The sequence below is a fragment of the Lates calcarifer genome, unplaced genomic scaffold (genome assembly GCF_001640805.2).
Source record: "Lates calcarifer isolate ASB-BC8 unplaced genomic scaffold, TLL_Latcal_v3 _unitig_1963_quiver_745, whole genome shotgun sequence".
NCBI lineage: Eukaryota > Metazoa > Chordata > Actinopteri > Centropomidae > Lates > Lates calcarifer.
The window spans coordinates 89,458-99,806 of NW_026115881.1; the positions used below are offsets into that span (position 1 = coordinate 89,458).

The following is a 10,349-nucleotide window of genomic DNA, read 5'->3' on the forward strand; positions in this document are numbered from 1 at the left end:
CGGTTCTAAAAGCCTTCGCTCATTGGATACATCTGATTGGCAGACGCTTCACGTTAGCCAATAGGAGAGCAGAAGACGGCAGAGTAGGCGGGAGCAGCCGTGTAAACAGTTAGCTCCGCTCCGGCTAAGCTAGTTAACTCTCCCCTACGTCAGTCCGTCCTCTGGGTCTTTGGACCGCCTGCTCTTTGGACCTCCTCCTGCTCTTTGGACCTCCGGCTCTGGGTTTAAATGGCCGGCGTCGCCCTGCGCTGCTCCGCTGCCTGGCGCTTTGTTAAACTGAGAAGGTGAGAGAGGAAAAGTTAAAGTCCTGCTAACGTTCATGCCGCTGTGTCGATGAATGAAGCGGTTATTGTTGGTGTTCAGCTTTACCGAGCCGTTAGAACATCCACAGCTCAGCTGCTTGTTAGCTTAGCTCCGTTAGCAGTGTCAGAAAGTCTGAGGTGTGTGTCAGAGATTTACCTGTTAACCTTCACTGTCAGGACTCAGAGACAGCTGCAGCTAAATGAAGGAGAAGCTAACACGGCAGCATCAGTCAGTCAGTCAGTCAGTCAGTCAGTCAGTCAGGGAGACAGTCAGTCAGTCAGTCAGTCAGTCAGTCAGTCAGTGAGACAGTCAGTCAGTCAGTCAGTCAGTCAGGGAGACAGAGGTAAAACTGAAGGTGAGAGCTGCAGAGGACAATAACACTCTGTTCCTCTGATCAGTCATCACAGAAAAGGCCTCGCCTGCTAAACAGCAGCAGCTAAAGTTAGCCGTGACCTTTGCTCCACATCCCCAGAGGCTCTGACATAACCTGACGACCAGACAGCACCTGTTCACTTCCTGTTCATCCATTTTTTAGAGGTCATGTTCTTTCTCTGCTGTCATTAGTGTGTTGCAGAAACTCTCTGTGTATTTTAGTTTGATGCCCTGAATGTTTCCCTGTGTGTCTCCAGCTTGGTGAGATTCTCCACCTTTCCCAGTCTGAAGTTCCACAGCACGGCCTCTCCTATGATGGGTGAGTATCTGCTGCAGACATCCAGACAGACCCCCCTGGATAAAGTCAGTCCTCTGCCTCTGACTGAGCAGCTACAAAGCTCACACATCTGCATCACTGCTGCATCGAATTCAGCATCTGTCATAAACGCAGATTCATCGATAATGAAACTCATTCATCATTACTGATCATCAGTAACAGTGTGTGTGTGTGTGTGTGTGTGTGCAGGTGCGACTGTGGAGCAGTTTGAGCAGGCGAAGAACAAACTGTCGACGCTGAAGAAAGACCCCGGCAACGAGGTCAAACTGAAGATCTACGCTCTCTTCAAACAGGTGGGAGGAGCTCCAGCTGTTCCAGCTGTTCATCAGGACTAAAATTAACAAGCAGTTTATTCTGGTCACTAACTGACTCGTCCTCCTCCAGGCCACTCAGGGTCCCTGCAACACTCCCAAACCAGGCATGCTGGACTTTGTCAACAAGGTCAAATGGGACGCGTGGAAATCTCTGGGCTCCATATCACAGGTTGGAGCGCTGCAGTGTCAGGCTGTTTAATCTGTCAGATACTGAGTCAACCCTCAGTAACCCTCTGTGTCTGTCAGGACGAAGCCCGGCAGCAGTACTGCGACCTGATTGGCTCCCTGGTGGAGGCAGAAGGTCCGAGCTCTGCCGCGGTGGCCGCTACGCCTGCTGGGAGCCAGGCGGCGTACAAGACGCTGCTGGTCTCCACGGAGGACGACATCACCACCATAAAGCTGAACCGACCGGCCAAAAAAAACGCCATCACCACCGAGGTGTGTGTGTTTACTGCTTCACTAAGTCAGGGACAAACAGGAACGCTAACTTTAAAATGAAGAAGGTCGATGAACATCCTCACTTCCTGTGCAGACAGGAAGGTAAACTCTGACCTCTGACCTCTGACCTCTCTGTTTTCAGATGTACAATGAGATTATTGCAGCTCTGGAGCAGGCGGCCAAAGACGACTCAGTCATCACTGTTTTCACTGGTACACACACACACACTGTAACAGGGAGCTGTGTTGCTGTTGCTCTGGTAACACACACACAAACACACACTCTCTTCACTGCAGGAGCCGGGGACTTCTACTGCAGTGGAAACGACCTGACCAACTTCCAGCTCCAAGGTGGAGGGGGGGTGGAGGAGATGGCCCGACGTGGTGGAGAGCTGCTCAGGTGATGGATGTATTGGTGAAGTGAAGCAGCTGTGGTCAGACTGCTCCTCCTGTAGCTTCATCAGTCCCTCTGCTCTCCACAGGAAGTACGTCAGGGCCTACATCGACTTCCCCAAGCCGCTGGTGGCTGTGGTGAACGGACCGGCTGTGGGGATCTCAGTCACCGTGCTGGGACTCTTCGACCTGGTCTACGCGTCAGAGCGGGTACACACACACTGTACACACACTTCCTGTAAACAGGATGGGACCAGAAGATTGGTCGAGGTCAAACTTGTTGTGCTGATATCTCCAACATCCAGCAGCAGCTCCTGGCTCTGACAAAAACATCCTGTAGTCTGACCCAGCTCGACCAGAACCAGAACCAGAACCTGAACCAGACCCACTCACACTCAGCTGTTTGTTTCCTCTCATTAATCTGCGTCTCTGTCTCAGGCCACCTTCCACACCCCGTTCAGTCAGCTGGGGCAGAGCGCTGAGGGCTGCTCCTCCTACACCTTCCCCAAGATGATGGGCGCCGCCAAGGTACACACACACACACACACACACACACACACACACACAGACAAAGCACAGGTAATAATCTGATCACCTCTCTCTGTCTGTCTCCGTCCAGGCCAGTGAGATGCTGATGTTCAATAAGAAGCTGACGGCGGCTCAGGCCTGTGAACTCGCTCTGGTCACTGAGGTTTTTCCTGACAGCAGCTTCCAGTCAGAGGTCTGGACCAGACTGAAGGCCTACGCCAAGCTGCCCCGCAATGTAAACACACACACACACACACACACACACATTATTCTGTAAAACACACACATGACAGAGTGTGTAATAAACATAGCGTCACCTCTCTCTCTCGGTGTCTCCGTCAGTCTCTGGCCTTCTCGAAGCAGCTGATCCGCTCGATGGAGAAGGAGCGTCTGTACGCGGTGAACGACGCCGAGGTGGAGTGTCTGATCGGACGCTGGATGTCGGATGAGTGTTTCAACGCCGTCATGAGCTTCTTCCAGGCCAAGGCCAAACTCTGAGGGAGGAGGAGGAGGAGGAGGAGGAGGAGGAGGAGGAGGAGGAGGACCAGCTGAGGAGAGTTTATTTCACACCAGGACTCACTGAACTCTCTGCTCTTTGTTAGCAACTAGTGACATTCCCCTCAGCCTCAGTGGACTGTGTTCAGAGCTAATGCTAACATGCTAACATCTCTCTCTCAGCAGCAGATTAAATCTATCAGCTGATCAGGGTTGAAGCAGTGACCAACACTGACCAACCTGCTGAACTCACCTGTTAACATCATCATGTCTAATGAAGGAAACACCAGGGTCAGTTTGAAGTGTGTAGCTGGTTAAAGTGCCTTAAACACTTTGTAATATCTTCACAGGCAGCACTGCTCCTTCATGTTCAACTCTGTCTGTTCAATAAAAACATCATGTGTCTCTGAAAGAGGAAAGTTTGATCTAAATCTTCAGTTTCAACATGTGAAGCTAACTGTTGACATGTATGAAAAAGCCTGTGGTGAGTTAGAATATGATCTGAGTCTGGTTCAGCTCCAGGTCTCTGCTCATGGTGAGAACTGAGATAACGTCTGCTCTGTATGAATGAAACAGACTGACTCTCCAGCACAGCAGACAACAGTGGATAAATGATGTAGGTTCAGATGAAACCTGTGTGTAAAGTTATTAAACTGAGCGTATCCTCTCACTGCTGGTACCTGAGGTCTGTTCTCAGTGTAGTTCCACAGCTGATCCACCAGGTGGCAGCACTCACCTGGAAATAAAGTGCAGACCTGAGACCAGACAGCCTGAGCAGCTGGAGTCTCAGTGAGTCTCTGAGTCTGAAGTGAAAAACTTTTATCAGACTTTAAACTCCAAAATGTAAACGACCAAACAGACTTCAGCTTCGCTCTGCTCGACCTCACTGCTGCTGTTAAAGCTGACGAGCAGCGCCCCCTGCAGCTGGGTCTGTCTAACTGACAGTTCAGCTCTGAACTCTGTGGGTCTGATCCAGTCAGAGGGAGATGGAACCTGCAGAACCACAGAGGCTCGGTTCCCTGTTCCCTGATCCTTCAGGGGCTGTGACCTCGCTCTGCTCTGGAGCCTGAGCAGGAAGCAGGATGCTCCGTCTCTCTGAGTTGTGGCCCCTGCGGGTTGCCGTACTTAAAATTCCATTGTTGTCAAGTTTAACAATACTGTCCTGAGCTCTGGGACGTCCAGAGGACTTTCAGCTCTCGTTTATTTACGAGGGACGTCACCGAGCTCGTCTTTTTCTCTTTGGTCTGGAAGGTGTCGGGGTCTGCCCCCCCCCCCCAGAGACCCGACCACAAACCCCTGACGTATAAATCTCAGCCTCCCGCCTGGAGCTGGACTGTACGACTGCATGAGTCTCTGTCTCAGGAAGACTGAAGGTTCCTGTGCTAATCTTCTAATGTCCTGGAGGCTCCCTCACAGCTTCAGAGGATTCAGCAGCAGAATCTGTCAGAGCAGGTGAGGTGACATCCAGAGACGCTTCCTGTGTGACTGCAGACATCATCTGTTCCCATGTCCAGACAGGAACCGAAACCAGGAGCTAAAAGAGGCTGAGGAGCTGAGGATGAGCTTTATTCAGCAGCTTCAGGCTCACAGGGAACAGAGCCATGTGCAGCTGTGGGACACATTCATGCATCCGTTTCTACCTTAAACGTGTTTTTATTTTATTCAGCTGCTCAGCCTGTTCCCATCCTGCACTGCAGCGTTTTCAGGCAGAACACTGTGAGACGACGGTTTGGGGAATAATTACTCTGTCAGAATCCGATCACGTACGCCTCCAGCTCCTTTAAATATTAGTAAAGAGAGGGGGGAGCAGGGCGGTGGATGTGGTCTGTCAGTCAGTGTGTGGCCTGTCGGGGGGTGAACACATCCTTCAAATGAAATACTAGACAGGTGTGTGGAAAAAACGCCGCTGCCAAGTCTGCACTTTCAGCATCCGCTCATCCCCTTCCTTCCTCCTCGCCGCCTCTGACCCGTCACTCACATCACTCTGCTTTTTCTTTCCCTCACCTTCGCCCTCGGAGGGATTTCTCCTTCTTCTTCTTCTTCTTCTTCTGCTGCTGCTGCTCGACCTCATCTCTTCTTTATTTCACCTTTCTTCTGTTTCTTTCTCTTGTCAGTTCAGTTCAGAGTGTTTCTGAGCCACCGGTCAGGTTCCTCTTCTCTTCACACGGCGGCTGAGCCCACAAAGTTTCAAACATTAAAAACTTGAGATTTGTTTCCCAAACGAGTCTCTGAGCTCTCTGCTGGTGTTTTAAAGCTCAGTTACATTTATAACCCTCTCAGCTGTTTGACCAAATACTTCAGAGGAAACACTGAAGCTGCCTGGTTTTTGTCTGCTGAAGCAGAAACACAAACATGTTCATCAGGCTTCAGAAGCACTGTCATTAAACACAGCGTTCATCTCTGATCTGCAGGAGACTGACGCGGAGATCAACAGTTAGAGTTTGCAGCACTTCCTGCTGCAGGAGGAGAAGAGGATCATGGGTAAAGACTGACTGATCAACACCTGTAAAGTGAGCTAAGGTTTGTTCTTTAGAAAGCAGCAGGTCGAAATGACAGACTGTACCTTTGGTGGGGTTTCTCTCCTGTGGTCTGGGTGTAACTGTAGATCGGCCGAGCGGGGGGGAGCTTTCCCTCAAACTGTCAGGGAGCCAATCACACGAGCCGGATGACGGGCGCTCCCCGAAGGGACCAATCATCCATCAGTCGCCGTGACACCGACCTGATGACCTGCCATCTGTCAGAGAGGGAGGGAGGGAGGGAAGGAGGTGAAGAATACCTCCTCCTCCTCTTTCTGATTTAAAACATGTGACAGGAAAGTTTGTTTCCTGGAAACTTTCCTCATAATTTCCTAAAACCTTTCCCTATATAAATTCCCAAACTTCCTTCCTTGGAAATATCCAGTAAAACACAGCTAAACACAAACTACCTCTGAGGAAATAATGAGGAAAGTTTCCAGGAAATTAGCCAGAAAATGTCAGAACAGCAAAATAAACTTTCCCAAAAAGACAAACAAATATAGAAAGATGGATGGATGACGAGGGAATGAGGGAAGAGAAAGAGGGAAACATGTAACTGTGAGTGTGGGGAGGAAAAGAAAAACAGAAGCAGACTGAGAGAGAGAATGAGAGAGAGAGGGAGGTAAAGAGGAGAAACAGAAAACTGGAAAAACAGCAAAAGAACGAGAAGAAAGCGAAGGACAGAAGAGGAAGAGAGTCGTCCATCTTCATCCTCCATTAGCTCAGATCTCCATTAGCTGCTGATGGATCGTCGTCAGGAGAGACGCCGGCCTCCAGAGGTCAGAGGTCACCTGAGAACCTCTCAGAGACACTTTCCTGTCTTCATCCTCATCTGTCCATCCTCTGTCCTTTGCCTTGTAGTTGTTAATAAAAAGCTGGAGGGATAAAAATAAAGAGTCAGATCCTTTTAGTTTAACCTGAAACATCTCTATATATCTCTACCAGACTCCATAGAGAAAAACAGGGATTTAACCAGGAGCTGCTGGAATACCACTGCCTCCATCTGTTAGTGTGTCTGTGTTACTGTGAGACTCTCAGTGGTGGAAGAAGTATTCAGATACTTTACTGAAGTAAAAGTACCACACAGTAACACAGACACACTAACAGATGGAGGCAGTGGTATTCCAGCAGCTCCTGTTAAATCCCTGTTTTTCTCTATGGAGTCTGGTGGATGTGAATGTTTCTTTCTTCCCAGTTGTCTGACAGTGAACTCAGGGGAAAACAATATGTAGATGTTCTCTTCAGCTGCTGCTGATGATTTTACATTTAACAGATAAACAATAAACCAGTTCTTTAAAAAGCTGACCTTTAAGTCCTGGATGGAGGATGGAGGATGGAGGATGGAGGATGGAGGATCAGGGGTCTTGGAGCAGATGGAGGTAAACCCAGACTGAGGGCCGGTCCACATGAAGAGTCTCTGCTGTCTGGTTCTTCACTGTGGATCACAGCAGTGTGTCTGTGGCAGCTGAGCACCAGGAGTTCAGGTGAAGTTCATGGTGTCGGTATGTAGGCCAGCTTACAGGGGAGATGGGCCCCGGTACGACGAGTACAGCTCCGACACGTTCCCTCCGTAACATCCACCCTCATAGATCAACACTAATGTACAGAGCGGGGGGGTGGGGTGGGGGGAGCACAGGGTGAACAGGTTCAAAGCCGGGAAGCACAGAACCAGATAATGCTGCGTTCAGGTCCCCGGGGAGAATCCGTCGGAACAGCTCCGGCGGTTAAAAGCGTGGGCTTGGAACAGTGTTTATGTTTGAACTCGTTTGAAGCGTCAGACTGGAGGTTTCTCTGCACGCTGTAATTATTCTCCTGCTCCTCGCACTCAGCTGAACCCGCCCCCTCCTCAGCAGGTCTCAGCTCAATCACAGCTTACTGGGCTTTTTTACCAGAGCTTTCAACTGATGGTCGGTGAAGGTTGAAATTCAAAGGCTCTCTCTCCTCCCTCCATCATTCTCTTCCTCTTTTGTCTCTTGTCGTCCGCTCTCCCTCCGTCTCTCTGAGGGAATAAACTGTTTCCTGTTTGTCTGCAGGTGGAGTTTGATTTAAAGGACGAGCAGGTGGTGAAAGAGAGGAGAGAGCTACACCCGTTTTCTTTCCTTCCTCCATCTTCTATCATCTCCACCTCCTGTGTGGAGGAGGGGGGAAGAAACAAAGAGAGAAAGCAGGAGACAGACGAGGAGAAGAAGAGGAGGAAAGATGGGGTGAAAGTAGGAGAGAAGGAAAGGAGGGGAGGATGACATCTTTCTTCTCTGAGGAGGAGGAGAAAAGAACAAAAGACGACAGGAGGAGAGAGGTGGAAAGAGGAGAATATGAGAGAAAAGGAGAGAACAAGAGATGAAAGAAAAGAAGGAGGCAAGAGAGGAGAGAAGAGGAAACAGGAGGAGAGGAGGAAAAGAGGAAAGTGGAGGAGGTGAAAACAGGAGAAGCAGATGTTTGATGGATGGAGGAGGAAGGAAAAGACAGAGGTGAGAGGTGGACGAGAGAGGTTGGGAGCTGTCAGTCTTGGGGGTTCGGGGGGTGAGACAAACAAAGACAAAGACAAAGACTACAGGTACCAGACGTCCAATCAGAGAGCTGCAGATCCTGTTGCCGTGGAGCTGAGCATCATCTGTAACCTGCTCAGAGGAAGTCTGCAGTGGAGTGAGGTGACTCCACTCGTCTGTCCTGAGCCGACTCTCAGCTCGGTCCACAGGCCGTCCCAGGAGGACGGGGGGGGGGTTATCCAGGGAGAGAGTCTATAGACTCAGGGCAGCTCGCCCACTCAACCAATCAGATCGATGCATTTCTAGGTTGAGTTCCTCCAGTTTAATGAGGCCAGAAGAAGAAAGTTCAGAAACAAAGAAATCAGAGCAGGATTCACCTGAACCGGCCTCCAAACATCAAACCAGGACACTGAGGAGGAGCAGGAGGAGCGGGGGGGGGGAGGAGAGAGAGAGGAGAGAGAGAGGAGGAGAGAGAGGAGGAGAGAGAGGGGGAGGAGAGAGAGGAGGAGGGGGAGGAGGAGAGAGGAGGAGAGAGAGGAGAGAGAGGAGAGAGAGAGGAGAGAGAGAGGAGGAGGAGAGAGAGGAGAGAGGAGGAGGAGAGAGAGGAGGAGGAGAGAGAGGAGAGAGAGGAGGAGGAGGAGAGAGAGGAGGAGAGAGAGAGGGGAGGAGAGAGAGGAGAGAGAGGAGGAGAGAGAGAGGAGGAGGAGAGAGAGGAGGAGGAGGAGAGAGAGGAGAGAGAGGAGGAGAGAGAGAGGGGGAGGAGAGAGAGGAGGAGGAGAGAGAGAGGAGAGAGAGAGGAGGAGATTAAAGACAGAGTCATTGATTCGCTGATGAAGAACGTGAGAAAAAGCTAATTAGAGGAGAAAGGAAGATTTGCTGGATGAACAGTTCACAGCAGGTGTTGTATAATAACACAAATAAATTATAGACGTTTGTTTTTAATGTTCCACAATCAATATTTCAACATTTCAATATTTTATTACACACATCATTTAGAAATGTCTGAAAACAAATACAATGAAAAAGATAAAAACAAGTTTAAAAAATCATATATTTAATAATGAAAATAAATAATACAGCAATAATAAAGTAACATGTTACAAAATATAGAAATATTATTCAAATTAAAATAATGAAAAATACACAAATAAAATATGATTCATTAAATATAGAAATTTAAATGAAAAAAGTAAGAAATGCAAAAGAAAAATTAACAAATAGAATTATATTAAATAAGAATGAATGAAAGATAAAAAGAATTTACAGAATAAAAGAAATCAAATAGAACAAATCAAACACTGTAAAAGCTGAATATATAAATATATTTAATACATATTTGAAAATGTATATCCAATAATATTCAATAACAAAATAAGAAAAGTAACATAAATAACAGTCCCTCAGTGTTTCCTGTGCAGACCTGCTTCTGGATTCAGGTTTTCGTTGACCCTGCTGAGGACACGCCGCCCGTCTCTCACTGATCCTCCTCCCACCGGAGACTCGCTCTGCAATCAGCTCGACATTTACGTTCAGACGAGCTCCGAGCTGCTCGGCCGCTGGAATGCAAATTTACCCAGAGATCAGCTGGGGACTGGTATAGACCGAGGAGGAGGAGGAGGAGGCATCACAGCCTCACACTCGTCCTCACATGACATTTAAAACCATCAGAACCTTTAATTAGAGAAGAGTTCACAGGGTGAAAACCACCTCAAGTTTAGAGCCTGGACTCATGGTCTCCAGAGAACAGGTCTTCACAGGTCCAAGAGTCCCTGCCTGAACCCAGACAGACCAGGAAATGTACAACCTGGAACCAGTGGTGTGTGGATCCTCTGGGTCCTGTGGGGGGGGTCGTGGATGTGGGGAGTCTGGAGACTCGTGTTCCTCGGGACAGTTCAGGCCTGGTGGTGGGTTTCAGTGTTGCAGTAAGATCCAGGTGAAAGCTGCTGCTTCTGTCAGTTCTGGGTCTAGCGCTCCTCGGCTCAGGCCGGGCTGGGTCGGTCTTCCTCAGGTCTGTTTCAGGATGTGGATCTGGTCACTGCTGGAGATGATGGTGGCGTCCAGTCCTCTGTATCCACCTGTGCAGCTGATGCAGTCCTGGCCTCCTGCTGTGAGGCTGGGTATGATCTGGCGTTGTTCTACCTGACAGAACAAACCCTCTGTTCCCTCAG

The 10,349-nt window shown here is 49.2% G+C and overlaps 1 protein-coding gene across 2 annotated transcripts; it reads left to right on the top strand.

Moving 5' to 3' along the window:
* Positions 1-100: 100 nt before the first annotated feature.
* Positions 101-3,598, top strand: LOC108891447 (enoyl-CoA delta isomerase 2). 2 transcript variants are annotated; one of them, XM_018688552.2, is made up of 11 exons: positions 101-284; positions 933-994; positions 1,202-1,305; positions 1,397-1,495; positions 1,573-1,764; positions 1,907-1,976; positions 2,061-2,163; positions 2,246-2,366; positions 2,595-2,684; positions 2,776-2,919; positions 3,027-3,598. In XM_018688552.2, the coding sequence occupies exons 1-11, from the start codon at positions 229-231 to the stop codon at positions 3,180-3,182; spliced, it is 1,197 nt and encodes a 398-aa protein (XP_018544068.1). In that variant the 5' UTR covers positions 101-228; the 3' UTR covers positions 3,183-3,598. The 2 variants fall into 2 exon arrangements, with proteins under 2 accessions (XP_018544068.1, XP_018544069.1); XM_018688553.2 differs by having other exon boundaries at positions 175-284; positions 898-994.
* The last annotated feature ends 6,751 nt before the right edge of the window (positions 3,599-10,349 follow it).

Excerpts from the sequence above, each read along its gene's own strand:
- LOC108891447 (XM_018688552.2), top strand. The coding sequence starts at position 229 with ATGGCCGGCGTCGCCCTGCGCTGCTCCGCTGCCTGGCGCTTTGTTAAA. Across the intron at positions 1,765-1,906 it reads AAAACGCCATCACCACCGAG|ATGTACAATGAGATTATTGC; the intron begins GTGTGTGTGTTT and ends CTCTGTTTTCAG. Across the intron at positions 2,685-2,775 it reads AGATGATGGGCGCCGCCAAG|GCCAGTGAGATGCTGATGTT; the intron begins GTACACACACAC and ends GTCTCCGTCCAG.